Source organism: Telmatherina bonti (genome assembly GCF_933228915.1).
Source record: "Telmatherina bonti genome assembly, chromosome: 21".
In the NCBI taxonomy this organism is placed as follows: domain Eukaryota; kingdom Metazoa; phylum Chordata; class Actinopteri; order Atheriniformes; family Telmatherinidae; genus Telmatherina; species Telmatherina bonti.
In genome coordinates this window covers 11,221,003-11,240,357 of record NC_136630.1, presented here as the reverse complement: position 1 = coordinate 11,240,357, position 19,355 = coordinate 11,221,003, and the positions used below count along the sequence as shown (strand labels likewise).

At 39.2% G+C, this 19,355-nt stretch overlaps 1 protein-coding gene across 3 annotated transcripts; it reads right to left on the bottom strand.

The window, feature by feature from the left end:
- Window positions 1–2,371: 2,371 nt before the first annotated feature.
- ldb3b (LIM domain binding 3b) lies at window positions 2,372–19,026 on the bottom strand. 3 transcript variants are annotated; one of them, XM_079260722.1, is made up of 10 exons: window positions 18,960–19,026; window positions 18,384–18,721; window positions 15,020–15,171; window positions 14,641–14,716; window positions 10,172–10,194; window positions 8,242–8,439; window positions 6,533–6,556; window positions 4,235–4,404; window positions 4,059–4,095; window positions 2,372–3,158 (listed from the first exon to the last, which is right to left on the bottom strand). In XM_079260722.1, the coding sequence occupies exons 2-10, from the start codon at window positions 18,477–18,479 to the stop codon at window positions 3,062–3,064; spliced, it is 873 nt and encodes a 290-aa protein (XP_079116848.1). In that variant the 5' UTR covers window positions 18,480–18,721; window positions 18,960–19,026; the 3' UTR covers window positions 2,372–3,061. The 3 variants fall into 3 exon arrangements, with proteins under 3 accessions (XP_079116848.1, XP_079116850.1, XP_079116849.1); XM_079260724.1 differs by lacking the exon at window positions 6,533–6,556; XM_079260723.1 differs by lacking the exon at window positions 18,960–19,026 and having other exon boundaries at window positions 18,384–18,836.
- Window positions 19,027–19,355: the final 329 nt, after the last annotated feature.

The following is a 19,355-nucleotide window of genomic DNA, read 5'->3' as shown; positions in this document are numbered from 1 at the left end:
GACCCCCTTGTATGAGCTGTCCGGTCCCTGTACAACAGGTGTCAGAGCTTGGTCCACATTGCCGGTAGTAAGTCGGATTTGTTTCCAGGGAGGATTGGACTCCGCCAAGGCTGCCCTTTATCACCGATTCTGTTCATAACTTATATGGACAGAATTTCTAGGCGCAGCTCAGGTGTTGAGGGGATCCGGCTTGGTGGCCTCAGGATTGGGTCCCTGCTTTTTGCAGATGACGTGGTCCTGTTGGCTTTATCTTGCTGTGACCTCCAGGTCTTGCTTGAGCAATTCGCAGCCATGTGTGAAGTGGCTGGGATGGGAATCAGCACCTCCAAATCTGAGATCATGGTCCTCAGCCGGAATAGGGTGGATTGCTCTCTTCGGGTCAGGAGTGAGGTCCTGCCTCAAGTGGAGGAGTTTAAATCTCGGGGTCTTGTTCACGAGAGAGGGAAGGATGGAGTGTGAGATTGACAGGTGGATCGGTACGGTGTCTGCAGTAATGTGGACTCTGCGCTGGTCTGTTGTGGTGAAGAAGGAGCTGAGCCAAAAGGCAAAGCTCTCGATTTACCAGTCGATCTACGTTCCTACCCTCACCTATGGTCATGAGCTGTGGGTCGTGTCAAAAGAACGAGATCTTGTATACAGGCGACTGAAATGAGTTTCCTCTGCAGGATGGCCGGGCTCACCCTTAGAGATAGGGTGAGGAGCTCAGTCATGCAGGAGGGGCTCAGAGTAGAGCCGCTGCTACTCTGCATTGAGAGAAGCCAGTGGAGGTAGCTCGGGCATCTCCTGGATGCCTCCTTGGTGAGGTGTTCCGGGCACGTCCTTACAGGAGGAGACCCCAGGGAAGACCCAGGACATGCTGGAGGGATTACATCTCTCGGCTGGCCTGGGAACACCTTGGGATCCCCCTTGCAGAGTTGGCAAATGTGACTAGAGAGAGGAAAGTCTGGGCTTCTCTGCTTAGGCTGCTGCCCCCACGAACAGACCCGCGTAAGCGGCAGAAAATGGATGGATGGAACTTCTGTTTTTGTGTTTCTTTAAAAGCTAATATCTTCTCCCCTGAAAGACTTGACAGAATGATATGCAGGTGAAAAAATGCTTATTCACAGTTTATCTGTGGGTCTGTAATTGTATCATAGTCAGTAATACATTTTGTTTTGTTGTTTTAATTGGCCTATGCGGTACTATATCTATTGATACATTTATTGATATTCATTTTGAGTTTTAGCCATATAATCTGACAACTGAGGTTGTCTTGTAGAAAAAAAAATGCAATGGGTTGAGTTTCCACTTGGTTTATAATGTTAAAAAATGTAAGCTCACTAGTTTACAGCAGTTATAACATTGTTAATTTGTTGGATTCTAATCAATAACCACCATGTTCCATTTAATGTCTTAAGAAAGTTTAGTGTTATCTGCCGTCATGCCAACATGAGAGATAAAAGAAGATGCAATACAAAAACCATCTTTTTCCGTGACGCCTGACTGAGCCTTTCCAGCAGCTGGGACAGACCACTCATACGGTGGCCATACTGTTGTGAAAGTGTTGAAATGAGGATTACATACAAGAAAAGACATATTTGTCTGTCATAATTTCCGCTTCATATTCATTACCAGGAACAACCAATCATAGATGACTCTTTCACTGACAAATACAAATAGAGAAGCTGAACTGAGTGGAAAAAATATCTTGATGAAATCTGACCATGGTGACATGACATGCATAAATTTGAACATTTCTTTCCTTTTTCATAAGAAAGGAAACAGAAATTAAGTGTGTAGTGATACTGTTCTGACATTTGGCTGGAAATGAAAGCTTGAAAATCACATTTCAGTATATGTTGTTTCCACCCATCAGCTGAATTGATAGCACTTTGTCTCTTAACCTTCTCATAATGCTCAATAACTGTTGCAGTAGAAAATATAAACTTATCTGGTACATAACTACTTTTTGCAATAAGTCTGTTTAGCTGAATCTAATTTAGCAGAAAAACTAATAAGCACCTCCCTTATGCAGGGTATTTGAGGCTTTACCAAGCTGCGATGTCAGCTGTGTCCCCATCCCATGTCGCCACCAGCTGTTAAACAATCATATCAATCTGTCAGAAGCTGTTAGCTACATTTTCTGATTTAAGTCTTGCTTTGCAAAGTCAAAACACATCTCTCTGCTCTCCCATCAGCAAGAAAAATGACACATTGACTGAAGGACATTTTTATGAAGCCTGACAACACACACACGCACACACACACACACACACACACACACACACACACACACACACACACACACACACACACACACACACACACACACACACACACAAGGCACCTTCAGTTTCTAAAAATAGAAAACATATCACACCCTCATTTAACATGTGATTTAAGAAAACATTTATTCACATTGATATCAGTACATTTTTGAGTGCATTTTTTACATACTGCTCTTGTGCATGTATATATGATGTATGTATACACACACACACACACACACATACATATATATATATATATATATATATATATATATATATATATATATATATATATATATATATATATATATATATATATATATATATATATATATATCTTTCTGTGTATTTCTTACACTGTTGAATCTGACAGACATGCGCATTGTGTTAAAATCCATTCGTTAGTGTATGTGGGTCATGTTCTGGGGCACAAAAAGAAACATAATATCTGCATTTTCACTTGAATACTTAGTTTTTATACAACTTTAATTTAAGAGACAGAAAACAGAAAAAAAAAAAGAAACAAAGAAGAACCCAAATGTGAGATTAGGTTTTAGCAGCGGACAGATACATTTGACATTTGAGCTTATAAACACATAGCATTCTTACACTAACATTTAGTATCTCACATTCTACTACTCTAGACTACAACTATCTCACATTCCTGAGGAGTGTCGTCATCCTCCTCCTCCGTCTCGTTCTGCTCATTATTCACTCCAAAATTCATCTCCTCCTCCTGTTAACTCATATACTTTTGCCCATGTTTTCATGTCCTCCTCCACTCTCCTTCCTTTTGTATTTTCTTTGCCCTTTTATTCCTGGACATTGAGAATCTGTGCAGACAATCCGTGGTGCCAGTTCTTGAGCTTGGCAAAGCGGGGCCCTTTGACCTCTGACTCAAACCTCTCTCTGTGAGGACAACATCACTGTTAGAGCTTGTGCATGCATCCATTTATATATATATATTTATATATATATATATATATATATATATATATATATATATATATATATATATATATATATATATATATATATATATATATATATATATATATATATATATATAAGATTTACACCACTCTCATGCCTGGGCAGAAAAAAGAAAGCTTACATCAGTTTCTCTAAAGTTCACCAATGAACAAATATCTTATTTGTTTTGTTTACCCCCCATAATCAAAGTGTAAAATTGGACAGCTGTCATTATTTGAGTGTTTGCGTTTGTGATAAGTTTCTTAGTATTAACATTACTGGAAAACATTGCTGAGATCTCTGGAATTTGCAGAAGCTGTGAAACCTGAAGGTGGCTAATGTTTGCTGTACTTAATTTGAACAAAATAAAAGGAAAACAAATCTGCAAACTGGTCCAAGATAAAGATCAAGGAACTATTTCTCCCTTGTAGCTAAAATAAAGCTTTGAGGTAGCCGTCGCAGCAGTTGGAGTTACGAATACTATACCAGATGTTTTGTGCAATTATGTGCAGAAAATGGTAAATATACAGTAACTTGCCATCTGATACCTTTGCTAAGTTTTAAAAGAGCTGGTTAAGTTCGTTTTGTTACTCTGAGAAACAAACCTCTTACTACACAGCTTTGTGCTTTGCTTAACCTGCCATGTCCTTAGTTATCAGCAGCTGTCAGAGTTATGTCAGTCCATATCACATTTGTAGAAGGGTCGGTTTATTCTCCAAACTGAAACATTGACACTTGGAATTGATTTGTTGAATCTGCCCCTTGTGATATTTTCTGATTGAATCTGATGGATAAAAGGAGGGAAAAGATACGTTTTCCCCAAAAGGCAACTCTTACCTTGCTTTCTGCAGCGCTTCCTCATCTGGATCTTGCACTGTACATGCAGAAATGCACAAAAGGATTCAGTACTGGCATGAAAATAAGCAGCATGAGATGACTGATTCATGAGTGGGAAAAAAAGTGTAAAGAAGCAGAAATGAAAGAAAGAAGCAAAGGAGGGTCTGGGTACTGACGGTATTCAGTGCCAGTGATGTGGGCCAGGATCCTGAAGCTTTTAGACTGCAGATTGGCAGCGCGGCGAGCCCACTCAGACATGTCCTGGGTTGTCTCTCCTGGCCGGATCACGGCTTGGTACACCGGAGACGCACAGTCTACCACAGGCTCTTTGATGGGCAGAGCTCCACTGCAAGGCAAGAAGTATTTACTTTATGTAAACTTGATGCAAAATAAATCTTCCTAAAGTATTACAATTCCATGATGCATACTGGATGTATGTAATTTGAGTGTTTCTGGAAGTACATGGTGAAATTCAATACCAGACAACAAACACAAGTGTTTACTAAAAGAAGCCTAAATCATTTTATTATTTGAAATAATTTCCCCCTGGTATCAATGTGTATTGGTTGTATGGTACTCTACTGGTACTACCACTAGAGGGTGCCGATGAGACATTTTAAACTGCAACTAGCTCTACCAAACCCATCAAGTCTTCTTTCAGAGATGCAAAGTTGTAATTAAAGAACAATGTGGTAACATGAGAAATACAGCGATTCCAACATTTAGTTAGACTTTTGTTAAACTAAATGTTTGCATCTAACTTTTTGCAAAAGTCAAAACATTATATTATAAACCCAAGATATGTTTGTCTTTATATTTGTTATTAAATTTAGCTATTTTAGCATTTACTTTCTTACAGCACTTAAATAATGACAATATTTCAGGTTCTATTTAGATCTGTCTTCCTATTGACACATCTTTTGGTGTTCAACAGTTTATTATTATTACAGTTTCATTTCAAAATCCTCCACACAGACTTTATTAAGACTGGTCCAGACTGCAGAGAGAATCCAGTCCAGAGCTTGTACCATCTTCTTCCTCCATCATGCATTTGTAAAATACATATAAAGTGGTTTTGCACCATGTTGTTAAATCAGTAAAGACGTCTCCACATCTGCTACTCTCAAATTATAGTAAATATCGCGCATTATTTGCTGCCTTCACAAACGTGTAATAATTAAGCTTAGCTAACAGCACTTTACACTACACAACATTACAGAAGGTGGCTTTTGGATTAGCTGATAGCAGTCTGGATGATTGTTTTAATCTTTACATTGGAGCCAATCACTAATTTTCTCACAAGTTCACTGACAAACTGAAGTCCTCCGAAGAACTTTGCTTCTCAAAGATTTTTCTGGATTTCTGCTGATTTTGTTTTAAGTCATCATGACAATCACCTGATAAAATCAGCAGATGTTTTAAACCTATTTTCCACCTTAAATAGCCATCATCCCAACATTTCAGGTGTGCATTGGAGGATTTAAAAAAAATGGATGTTTATTCATTCATTTTCTGAACCGCTTAATCCAATTCAGGGTCGCGGGGAAGCTGGAGCCTATCCCAGCTGGCTTTTGGGCGACAGGCAGGGTACACCCTGGACAGCTCACCAGTCCATCACAGGGCCACACAGAGAGACAAACAACCACTCACAATCATTCCTAGGGGCAATTTAGAGTAACGCATACACGGGGAGAACATGCAGACTCCACACAGAAGGGCCACTGACCAAACCCCTCCCCAGCCAAGAATTGAACCAGTGACCCTCTTGCTGTAAGGCCACAGTGCTAACCATTGTTCCACCGTGCAGCATGATGCAAATTCACTTATTTGGATGTTTATTAATAAATCAAATAATGTTTTGGAGACAAAACACAACTTGGGTTTATACTCATGCAGGTACATGAAAGATTAACAACATTTTTTGAAAACAATGTTTTTTTCTACATTTTTCTAACTTTTTCGTATTTGTATTTCATTATATACTGAAACAACGTAATAGCAATGTAACAAAGTGCTCCTTCACCAATCTTTAATGAGTGTTAGACAGTGACCGTAAGTAGTTGTTTGAAAACCTGCAAATAGATTGTCAGAAAATGTTCATGCCATTAAATCCTGTTAGATAAAATCCCATCAGGTTCCTAAAGCTATGATGCTAAAATCCCTGGACACGACTTTCACTCTCACACTTTGGCCGAAGTACCTGGAAGTAGGTACTTCCACACAGAAAAAAACGAGTCCATGAATTGTTAGCAAGTTTTACCAAACACAACTCTGTGAATACACATCAGAAACACGAATAAACACACAAACAATAACAATAAAGTGCACATATAGATGCAGAGGGACTTTCAACTAGTTTCAATGGGATATTAGTTAATGGGATGTATAGAGCAATGCAAAAGTTGTTATAAAATAATGGCACAAATCAGCATTTTAGGAGAGTTGGGATGGAAAAGCAGCACTGCTGTACTTACGCCAAGGGAGAGCCCGCCTCCTCACTGAGGTCACAACCAGGAAGGGAAGATGGGGAGGGGTGGAGGACAGCAAAAGTGTAGTTCGTTGGATGGAATGAGCATAGGAAAGTGGATGATAAGCACACAGACAACAAAGAAAAGCCATACACTACTGTAGACAATTTTGTTCTAGCAGCAGAGGCTTTAAGAGGCCACATTATACTTTCATGTTTTCCTTCTTTCATGTCCTTTTCACAAAAGATGCCTAAAGCCTCAAGTGCATGCTGAAGGGATGTATTCCTTCCTCCAAAGGAAACTGTTCCCAAACTACCGAAACGCCACCTTTACTTATATGTTACTTATTGATGTCCACCAATTTGCATATTACTTTTCTGGTGTTTAGTTTTGTTAACTTTATACAAGAATCAGAAGCTCTCTCCCTCTCCCCCATTTCTGACCAATCATCTGCATCAGCAGAGGTAACTGGGCCAATAGGGACAACAGCTTTCAAGAGACTGGAGTTAAAACTGCATCCTGTTTTCTCAGGATTGAAAACAAGAAGCCTCTACTTCACTAACATGAGCATAATATGGGCTCTTTGACAGACGCTGAAAAGCTCTGCTTTATTTGCCTTGTAAATCTTAAAGGGCCAGTTCACCCAAATTCAGAACATGGAATCACTTTACTTTTCACTTTATATACTTTTTGGGGTTTGGTTAGAGCAAAAAACAAACAAAACAAACAAAAATAATAAACATACAAAGCAACAACACCTAAATAGGACGTGGAACCATAACTACATAGTTAGGTTTAAGAAATGATTGCAGTGTTTCACACACACGTCACAAATAAACCCAGCCTGGATCATAGAAATGTGCTGCCTGCTAAGACATTTATCAAGCTGAAATGTACACTAAGGACAAAAATACATTTGTTTTTAACCATATGTTCCCATAGGCTACAGGCTTCATTACTGGTTTCATTATTCCTTGTTTTATTTGCGTTGATGTACAGTACTATACCTGTACAGCAGAACACTCAGACAGATCTTCTTCATTTAAAGTAGGCCTACATATCAATATTAAAGACAATAAGTTAAACAAGTATTTGACTGAAGGCTATGGCAGAAAAACAACAGATGCAGCATTAATCTAAAGTCTGTTAATAGGTTAGATATCTGTTATTTGCCTTTACACTACTTCTGCTGGTTTTGTGTAGTTTGCATTTTTTCTTAATTTCTGCATTCACTTAATTTCAGACAATATACACATATGATACCCCAAATCAGGGATGGACAACTCCGGTCCTTGAGGGCCACTGAGTTTCCCTGCTGCAACACACCTGACTGAAATCAACGGGTAGTTAGCAGACTAGAACAGAGTTTAATGTTGAGCTCTGCACAAGTCTGCTAATTAGGTCGGATTGGTATCAGGATGTGTTGCAACAGGGAAACTGTTACAGGACTGCGGCCCTCAAGGACCGGAGTTGCCTATCCCCGCTCCAAAAGAACAAGGGGTGTGTGAGATAGCCATCACAAACACACACTACATAATTATAGCAGTTATAGTTTCGGGCTGTTTGTTAAAATTTAGGGTTGGGATCTTCAAAAACAAGCGAGCCTGATTTTTAATTTGGGTGGACTGACCAAATATGATGTGGTACCAGGTACACACCTGAAGAGGGGGTCATAAAAGACTAGAGAGGGGATTAGTTTAGCTGGGTGATCTCACCTGTCGTGTCCTTTGGCCTGTGACTGTCCTGCAATGGCGTCCATGATGGCGTCCTGTGAGTACATGCTGATCGGTGTGTTATACTGAGCGTGAACGATGGTGGCTTTTCCTCCGGGACCCCTCACCTCAATGGGCTTGTGGGTGGAAAGGGCTGAGTCTTTCAGCGCTATTGGGTTGAAGCTGGGAGTGTACTCCACACTGTCATAGCCAGCGTGAGGATGTGTCAGAGGTCAGAGGTGAGAGAGGGAGGTTTCAGGGGCAGGGGTGAAGAGTTTGAACATGAGACGTTTACAGAGGAGAGAAGAAATTCAGAGGAAGAAACAACAAAAAAAAGCATCATAGTGAAAAAAAGTGAAACCAGGTCACACTGTAGTAACATGACTAACAAATAGGGAGTGCTGTACTTGGCATTTATTCATCATAGAGATCCACAATGTACAGTATGGATTCTGTACAGAGCAAACACACATCACACTACACCTTGCTGTGTCCCAACTGAGAACTGCAGTTTCATTTTAAGTGTGGAAAATGCAAATTGAAAATCAATCAAATATTTCAGCATGTTGACCAAAGAAGGTCATCATCTATTCAATATTTAGTCAAAAGAAGACCAATTTAACACATTAGGTAATAATAGAAAAACTAATTTAAATTTTGAAAATTTTGAAAAAGCAAATATTTAATTCACAATGACATTTGATTATCTCCTTTTTATACAGTATAATGGACTTTGAAGTATTTACTAAAACAAGTTCTTGGTGGAGTAATTCTTATCCAAGTAAACGAGTCGGTTGTTCAGACATACGGAAACAAAACAAAACTTTCCAACTCTGGTCTATGAGGATGGTATACTCCAGCAAATCTTGCCCGTATGATCAAGCTTTGGAAGATCTGGTCTACGGTACCTAATGCTTCATGAAGGTGAGCACACAAAAGTCAGATTTTGTGGCAGAAAGTAGCTGTGTCTGTGTCGCCAACAATGGCCATCACTGTCTTGCAACTTATAAAACAGCTGATAAAAATACTGATGGAAAACTTAGCAAGCTAAGACAATCCCAGGGATTGCACCAGCCTCAAATTAGATTCTGAGTGTTTTTCATCGAAGCTGCAGTTAAGTTACTTAAAGCTGGTTGCCTTTTCCAGTTTCCTTCTGGAGGACATGCTACAATGAGCCTTAAGACAGTTATACACACATATCTTCTATGTGTTGGTATATATGTGAAGGCAAAGGTGGTTCATATCCTCTGTGATATTTTATACTCTTCTGTCCTTTGTGTGTTAGAGCACGAGATCCTCCTTTCCTTAGCAAAATAAACCCTGTTGTTTAGCTAAAAGACCACCATATGAACCAGAAAATAAGACCAGAGCCCTTACTGCTCTGGTTCTCTGTAAATAAATATATACGTCAGGTGCTTGATAGAGTTCCAGATAAGTTTTATTTTGTTCTACATCTTTTTATTTGTGAAAAACACCAAGTGGTTGCATCAAAGAATTGCATTCCACTACCATTGCATAGTAAAAAGGTCTGAACATTGGCCAATATTGGATTAATGTCAAGTACAACAGTGGCAAAGTGTGTCCACGTCCCCCATTCAAAGCATGTTTTCTCAGTCCATATGTTTGGTTCTTTATTTAGAATTGGGACACAGCAGGGTGGTCCACTGAAAACCAGAAGCTTTTTTCCGACTGGGCCTAATAAGTACATTGTAATGACACTCAAAGTCGATTTAAGCTAACATATAAGTCCAAAAAAACCCAACATGCTCATGTTAAAGTAAAGTAGCAGAGCAAACAGATGCATCCCAGATGATACACACTTCTATGGTTAGGGTTAGGGCAAAACAGTGGCGTCACTCTGCACACTTTAAACTACGATCAACTAAGATTAACTTCATGCACATTAAATGCTGAGAAACATGATAGTACTGACTTTGCAGCTGTGTTTGCGATGACCTAAAACACACCAAAGGAGCGGACAGACAGATAGAGACAAAGAAAGGGAGAATGTATTTAATCACTAGAGGCATTGGATGACAACAATAGCCTGGCAGGAAACTATCCAACTACACTGTTCATCTGTAATCCCATTTCTGATGTAGATGTTAGAATAGCAGTCGTTCATCATCACTGAGATATTTCCTTGTGCTCCTTTCATCCCCAGAAGTGACTGACAAGAGCAGGAGTGTTTCAGTCACATGACAGGAGGGTCACAAAGACACATTTAGCACAGAACAGACAGAAATATACACAAACACAACACAGACCACCAGATGCACCGGTGTCAAAACTAAAGTTATTATACAGTACAGCAAAAGCCTTTAACGTTCACTAAAGATTTTTTTCTTTAAACTGACATGCTTTGACAAGACTTGATAACAGGTTAAATTCTAACCCAAACTCTTGGATTTATTGACTGTTACTCCAACCATAAATTTAGACTCTTCAACTTTTCCTGTATTATAGATATGAAATCTTCATGTTTTAATCACACTGTTTAAACATGTTAGTTACTTTCACCAAATGACAGGACAGTGGAAGGGTCTAATTTTTGCAACATTGATGCAACTCAGACAGTTATGTCCAAGGATATAAAGTTTTTTTCTTGTGAAATGTAGTCACAATTGTTCTTGTGATACCATCAAAACAAAACAGCCATAACAGGCACAGTCTGCCTCTTTGTGCCTTTGATTTTTTTGTTTTGTTTGGCTAAAAAAGGGCAATTTGGTGGAGCAGGAAAGGGATGGAAAAAGGAAAAGGAGAAAGAAAATGAACCCAATGTAAACAATGTAAAAGTATTTTTGTTTTATGGTTGAAGTTCATGTTAAATCCTAGTACATAATACAACCCTGTTACCTGTTTTCTGAAGGTTAATATTGATCTAAAATTGTAAAAGGCCAGATTTGAGACTTTTTGTAGTCATAAATCAACTACCATATGGAAACCTATCAGTCAGTTGTTTTGCTTCTTTCATTTTTGACTTATTAATCAGAAACTGAAAATATCACAGCCCACAATGGTCCGATCCTGGCTGCATCATTATGCTTCTTATTAGTCTTAACAATGGCATGTGATGCAAGACATTGAGTTATTAGTAGAAATTAGCTGGACTTTGCTTTACATTCTAATCTTACAGTTTAAGCATTGACACACCGGGAACTTTAGGGTCAGAATATACAAAATACAGCTTTAGAGAAAACTGGAATACAAGATACGAATTATTTGAGCTAGCGCTAGCTAGCAAGAGTTAATTAGTAACTTAACATTAGATGGCTTTAAAACCAACAAAAGTATTTTAGGCTATATTATGTTGCCAATCCAGTCTTGAGGTAACCCATTTCTGTGCCTTAAACTACATTATATTCAAACTCTAATATGTACATTAGCATAAAGTTAATTCTGCAGATTTTAATACTCAATTCAGATTTTTACATGAGGTCTGAGTTTTTACTTGGTTGTTGACTTTACAATTACATGCAACCACCATCAGACACCAGTATGAATAGTCTATGCCCCTAAAGTGACCTATATATGCAGCATGCTATGTTAATGGAAGTAAACACAATGCACATCTCAGTGTGTGTTTCAATATTGACGTTTTATGTGCAATCAGAGGTGAATAAATTATAATGTAATATAGTTTCATCCAGTGTTTACATTGCCTAATCCTGCTTCCTCTAGCACATAGCTGCAATATCTGTCTGGTGACTTAGAAGTCAAATGAAATGCAACAACATTTTGAATAAAACTTTAAAACATGTTGGGTATGTATCCAATTCTCTATAATAATAATAATAATTTGGATGCAGTTCACACTGTCTTAGAAAACAAACAGACATGAGTCGCATATGAGCAATAAAGTCTGACATGAGGGCATTGAACATACATGTATATATATATATATATATATATATATATATATATATATATATATATATATATATATATATATATATATATATATATATATGTATAGGGCTACCTGTATATCATGACTATATATAGCCACATTAAATATTTGTATTCAAAACATCTGACCTTTATTTTAAGACAAGGAAGCTATGAAGAGGACTAGCATCACTGCATTCATCATTTCTATTAGTTTGTTCCATTTCACTGGACTATGTGCAGTGAAACACACAAATGTGATGTGGATACAGTATTTTAAGTGAAGCATCCCACATATGGGACATTTCCCTATAGACAGGGGTGTCCTATCTCAGTTCTGGCATTCAGGGGATTTGGGATGATGGTGTGTAACCAGAGCAGAACATTCCACGTCCATATGCAACAGCTGCTCTTTCCTATGTGTGTGTGTGTGTCTGTGTGTGTCCATGTTCTATGTGAGGTGGGTCCAGTGGCACGGCACTGGCATCATCATCCTGTGCTCTGCCTGGAGCACGTTTTCCTACACATGACTTAGTGCTGGCTGTTAAAGTAAAGCAGCTCGGCTCCAGAGGGGAAACACATTAGTGGAGACTGATACCTGCATGAGATATGTCAGAGGTCTAACGGGTCACACCATTAATTAACCTCTAAATCTATTTTGAAGCCAAGGTTTCAGAAATGAATGTGACATCCTTCCTCAATATTTTGTACATGTACTTATCTGCTAAAATACCGGGGCATAAACATTAAAGTTTGTTCACTAAAGATGAAAAAGAAACTGCACACTGCAAACTTACATAAAAAAACATAGCTTTCCATGTTACCTTACACAAGAGGGTTGTCCTCATGTCTGCAATTCGTATGATTTAATGCTAGTGGGATTAGCTCTGAGTGCCAAGTATGTCATCTTATATGTAAAGCATCCCCAAAATGTTTAAAACTTAATTTCAATTGGTCTCAAACTGCCAGACATACCTAAATAAAGCTGATTATGTTGAAAATTATTTTGGTTTTTAATTGAATAATTATAGTTTAAGAAAAATATCTTTGAAAAACAGGTAGAAAAATAACTGATTTCTGTTTAGTCACCTTTGATTGTCTTTGGCAGTTCTACTGACAAAAGCCTTCTGTAACAGTTTAACTAAATACATTGCTGGACAAAACCATTTTTTAAGAAATTACTACTTCTTCTAAAGAAAACAAAAAATCTAAATGCTCAAATTATGCCACCTTTATTATAGGCCACAATCCTTTAGTTAAAAGATGTATTGAAGTTTGGTACTTTTAGTTGCTTGCCATGTCTGATGTTGGGTTTGAATTTAGCCTCAAAGATGAACAAAATCTTTACTTCTGGGATTGTCAAATGAGAAGAGCAGGTTCATTTGCTAGCAACAGTCTTTCTCAAGCACCCCTGCCCTGCATGTCTTAGGCACTCCTACTGCAACACACCTGATTTACATGAATGAACCTCCTCACCTTAAGTTTAAATTCAGGTGTGTTAAAATAGGTTTGCTGCTTAAACAGGGAAGTGTTACTTAAGGATCAGGACTGACAAACACTGGTAGAAGATGTATAGAGAAAACAATAATAAAAAGGGAGAATTAGGGAGTTTAAAAAGCACAAAAGCTAATTCATATCTTCTTTATAACCATTTCAGAAACATTTGAATCTTGACCTTTATCAAAGAGTTTGAGATCTGCCTGGTATAAAGACCCCAAAATGACACTGTAGTCTGATCCGCTGCTATTCTGTTACTTGGGTGCAAGCCAAACACGTTTGTGTGTACGATCCTGAAATAGTGCCACGCAGGAGACGTATGAGCTCCGGGACAGGATTGGAAAGTACACGTTCTCCTGGTTAATGCGCAGTCAAATGAGGGTGAAGTGACTTCATTTCTTACTGAGTGAAAAGTAATGATTTCCTGATATTTTCTTTCAAACCAACATGGTCCCTGTTTACTAAGTCAGCAGCTGTGATCCCTATCCTTACCTGCACTGAAATAATTTCTCTGAAACTCCAGGTGAGAAACTGTACCACCCCTGCAGGCTTGCTAGAAATCTTGTGGGGTGAAAGAGATTCCTTTTGCAGGATGTCTTATCCTGGAGGATTCCACAAAAGCCTGTCTCCTCCATTTGACCTTGTGCAAAATGTTCTTCCTTTGTGTCCTTAATAAACTGGAACATGTCATGATAGATTGATATAAATACGTAGAAGCGAAGGTTTGAAATAAACTAAATGTTTGCAATTTATTTCCAGTCCATCTAGACTCTGCAGACCTTTGACCTCTCTGCAGCTCCCAGCACTTGCACTGTGAATATTTTCCACTAGAGGGCAGCAGGAGTCTGTCTGATGCCAAAAACAATGCAGTGACATATTTACACGCATGAACTGGACAATATAAAATACACGACAAACATATAAATAAGCATACATTTTAAGAGATGGTATGAACAATAACATTTTTTGTGCATGGTTATATATTTTTTTTATTTGATGACATATCGGCTTTAATACCTTCTGGTGTGGGATGACTGGCATGGGGGAGTCCATTCTTGGAGTTGCCGTGGGAACTGGAGCAGGACGCCTTGATCTATGGATTGAAATGTAAAATAAATCTTTAAAACGTGCTAACGTTGTTTAGAATTTTAGCTGTTGAAGCTGCACATGTTGGCATCCATCTGCCGAAGGAGGAAATGTTCTCAGAGCTCACCTTAAATAAAAATACTGAGGATACACAGCTATTTTTATCATTTTGACTCCCTGCTTGAATACCCACACTGATTCATTCCCGTGCTCTGTACAAGTTTATGACTGTGGTGCCTTAGAAGTTGCAACTGAATCATTTAGATAAGTCTGCTGGGGTGTGTGTGTGTGTGTGTGGCTGGTTGATTACTTCTGCATTGTGAGTGACAGTTTGTGGATGGCAGACTTGATCTTGTTCTGGGCCTCCAGGTGCGTCATCCCATCAGTGCTGACTCCATCAATGGCTGAGATGATGTCACCCTGGGCCAGGCTACCGCCTGCTGCCTTGCTGCCTGGAGTTATCTGTAATGGGGGGAGGTGGTGGGGGTGGAAGGGGGGGAGTGGGAAAGAAAACATCACTGGAAACACTTGCAAAGACAAACTACATTCTCATGACAATTATGGTGGTAGCAATGCTTCTGAAAATAGACTTGCAAGGATGGGTGTGAAATTAGAACCCAGGAGGAAATTTGTAAAATGTAAAATTAGATTAAAATAATTTGTTAATTCAAAGCCAGGTCATTGCAGCTCAGCTATAATGTGACAAGTAGTGCCACGCTCTGCCTAGATATTTATGATCTGGGTTGTGGAAACATAAATACGATTTAAATGAATGAAAATAATCTGTGCTGATAAGTTATGTGTGAAAATGTGTTTGCCATGCCAATAAAAAACAATCAGAACGGCACTGAATGTCTTAACAGAAAATGTTTTAGTCATTAGGTGCACAGAACAAACTTCCTATTTCTGAATCATAAGAATAACGCTTCATATTTTCATGTTTGCACACATAGATTCTGCACAAAAGGCTCAGAAAAACAACTTCCTGATAGTTAAACGAAATGTTTCAATTCTTCAGATGGTGCACCTTTCTTTGCTTTTATGTTCTTTTATTCTTTCAATTTTGACCTTCAACGTTTTACTTCACACACAAAACACAAAAAGGAAGTTTAAGTGAGCTCAGAGGCATACAGTGTTCGGTCTAGACTTACAGTCAACTCGTTAAAGAGTTAAAAATAAGCAACACTGTTGATGCCTGCGGCTTCACTGTGATTGACCCTTCTGAGCCGCCCCTTCATTGCCCTACACATGCACACACACACACACACACACACATGCATGCATATAAACACATCTGCCACTGACATTCATCTACAACATCCCTGTGTCTTTGAGAATATTTGCATTTATTACCGTCTACCCCATCATAATCTCATAAAGCTCACTATTCCTTAGAAACTATTACTTATGGCTTTGAATGACCTCTCAACTTCCTCCAGTCCCATTTTTCTGTTTTTCAAACTTCTTTTTAATCTTTTTGTGTGTTGAGTTGATACCTGACAGAAAGTGGAGATACAGTAAATGCCGGCTGGTACAGAGAAACTATTTCCTACACAGCAGCGCCTGTGTGATCACACACATGTAGACATGATCTGTCAGATCATTTCATGCAAATTTTTTTATCTGCATCAGAGTTTTGGATTTATGAGACAACAAACAAGAGGCAGGAATGAAGAATGATTCATGGAAAATTGGACATGAATGCTAGAAGAGACATTTGAATGGAATAAAACAATCCATGCTTTTTGTTTTAAAGGGAAATGATCACGACCAATCAGATGGACACAAACTACTCATGATGTATGCTTGTGATGTCAAGTATTTTCAACATGCAGCCATTTAATCAGGAGCCAATCACCTTCCAGTGGGGATTTTTCTTTTTTTTAAGGAGTACCTTAACCTCAACACAACGCACACAAAAAAACAAACAGAAAAAAAAACAAACTACCCACTTGTGATGACTTAAATCAGTGTACAGTAAACATATTCAGTGTCCTGTGCAGCATGTGAGGAATCTACTGTCTTCATTTCTCTTTCTTTTCTTAGTTCTTGGTAAAAGCAAGCCGAAATCCAAACCGCAGCAGTACTACGTCAAACTGTAATGCCATCCTCAGTTGTCACGTCAACTTGCAGTGTTTAATGTTAACCTGCCAGGATCCATCACAACCAGGGGATGGGCACAAATCTAATGATAAATGATACGGTGTTATATGACCACAAATCAAGGACCCTCCACACACACTTCCATTCTCATGTAGTCTTAAACTGGGATCAGAAGACAATAAACCAGCAGAGGTCAGCTGCTGTGGGAGTTAACACAGCGACATCAATCAGGACTAAGGTGTTGTGGGACAGGAGTTAAAATCCACAACGCTCCACTCAGGTGAGCTTGGTCTCATTTCCTGGACCGAACCTTGATCCATCTGTTCCTGCTACAGGCACAGCTCCAGACACTGAAAAAGAAACTGAGCGGCAGCGAGGAATTAAGCTTACTAAAGGTAACACAAGCTGTCATTAGCTTCCTCAGTGTCCTCATCGCTTTCCCATCCCATTCCCACCCTTCTACATCCATCCAGCTCTCTTCCAATGCTATTTAAAGCAAAAACTGTGAATACACCAGCAGCCCTGCCAAAGAGAGAGCCAGTCTCTACAGAGCAGTGACTTGTTGTCTTCATTTGTACAGTGACAGTTTTTCACCTCGACGGATAGCAGAGAATATGTTAAATGTCAAAATGACAAAATAGTCACTCTTTTTTTTTTTTTTTGGAACAATAAACTTAGGAGCTGTTGATGTAGTTTGAAGATTTCACAGAAGCCAAGATGTCCTGATATCATTAAATCCACTCACCATGTTTGATTTATTAAACACATTTTCATCTTCATGCTTTATTTATTATTTTTTTTTTTTTATGGCTTTGCATTTTGCAATGTTCGCAACGTTAGAGAAAACCCACAGTGGGAAAAGTTGGCAGCTGCAGGGGCACTTCTGCTCCAGTAAAACTATTCCTGTCCATTCTAGAAACCTCTGTGGAGATTACAGCAGAGCCTGCATGTCATCACCACATACAGCAACATTACATAACTGTTGCTTCAACCATTGCTTACAAATGCACAAGTGACACCTGTGCACTTGCATGTTGCATGCTTTTTCTGTATGTACATAGAAAGAAAAGACTGAAAAGGATCAGATTAAGTCAAAGCTCCTAAGACACCCAGGTTGCGTTTGACTATCAAAGATGCTTCTGTACAACGTACAGGCGTCCTTTTAGAAACCTGGTAACCCTTCTGCCACTTAAATCCACTGATGAACAAAACTGCAAAACACTATATTTTATATTGGATATACCTAAAAAAGGATAATTAAAATAATAAGTAACCAGATGAAGAGTTTAAAAAGTTCATATTTTCTTCCTTGAGATGGCTATGAGGAGCACAGATTTCCCTGTTTACACTATTGTAGACTGTTTCTGTTTATATCTGAGATGCTTATTTTACCAAAGAGGATGACAGACGAGCGTCTTTGGCTTAGGTTTGAGTGCAGGATGGATTATCAGTTTGTCGCTGATTGAAGCACCTTACAATTACCACACTGCTTGTTGGTTTTTCTCTTTTTTTGGATTTTTTGTAAGTTTGTCACAACATATCTGAGCATATGAGGGTGTCTCTGTTCTTACCCTGGAGATAGTGAGCGGCATATTGAAGTCCTTTCCTCCCTGTAGTCTGAAGCCCCACGGAGCGGGGCCATTCAGAGTCACTGTGTACGTACTCATCTTCTGTTAAATGTCAGCACTCCACCTGCTAACAGCTCCTTCTGGCTGTGCGCTTCCTCCTCCTTGCTCGCTTTGCCCTTGTTCTGCTATCCTTTTGTCCCACACAGTGCCTCGGCGGTCGCTCCTCCTCCGTCAGCCCTGGCTTCCCAACCGTCTCTCCTTGTCTGCTCCCAGCTCTCAGGACAAACACCCTGGGGCGGTGGTGGTGCTGGTAAGTGGGTGGGTCAGGTGCTGTGGAACCTCTAAGACACACAAATGAACACACATGCATGCATTCGTGCACGTAAATACACGTTTGCAAATACACACACACAGAAAGAGAGCACACTGCAAAGCTGGGCCACTACAGAAAAACAGCAAAGCCTCTCAGAGTTGGATCCTAAAAGCAAAAACTGGTGAAAAACTTTAAATCTCTGAGAGTGCAAAAAATCTCTAAAGTCAAGATTTAACTTTATATTGAGGTGGAGAAGAATTTCTTGCCTGTAGGGTTGCTGAGGGTGAGGGACAGACAGGCTAAGAATAGCAAAGACTAGCAGAGACACAGGGGCCCTTGCCCCGTATAAGGCCTGTAACACGAAGCCCCAGAATGCTTCACTGCCGATTCACAAGGCCAATATAGACCCCTCTTACTGCAACACATTCTTTCTCACTCAGTCCCTCTCTTAGCATTATCAGTGCATTCTGCCAGCACCCTCTTATCTGTAATCAGTCTTTGTGTGTTGATGTTGTTTGCTTCTCTGTTGTCCAGTGTTTCGTTCGACTGAAGAAAGGAAACAACAAATTACCCAGCGCCGATTCCCTGGAAATACACCCACTAAGCTGATAACACTGCCAGTCCTCTGAGTGTGTCATATGGAGCAATTTAATTAGCAGCCA

Bases quoted from the DNA above. Each gene is read 5' to 3' on its own strand.
- ldb3b (XM_079260722.1), bottom strand. From the start codon at position 18,479: ATGAGTACGTACACAGTGACTCTGAATGGCCCCGCTCCGTGGGGCTTC. The intron at 14,717-15,019 runs GTAATCAACCAG...TTCAATCCATAG, and splicing joins CTGTCACTCACAATGCAGAA to ATCAAGGCGTCCTGCTCCAG. The intron at 3,159-4,058 runs GTAAGAGTTGCC...TTGTCCTCACAG, and splicing joins GAAGCGCTGCAGAAAGCAAG to AGAGAGGTTTGAGTCAGAGG.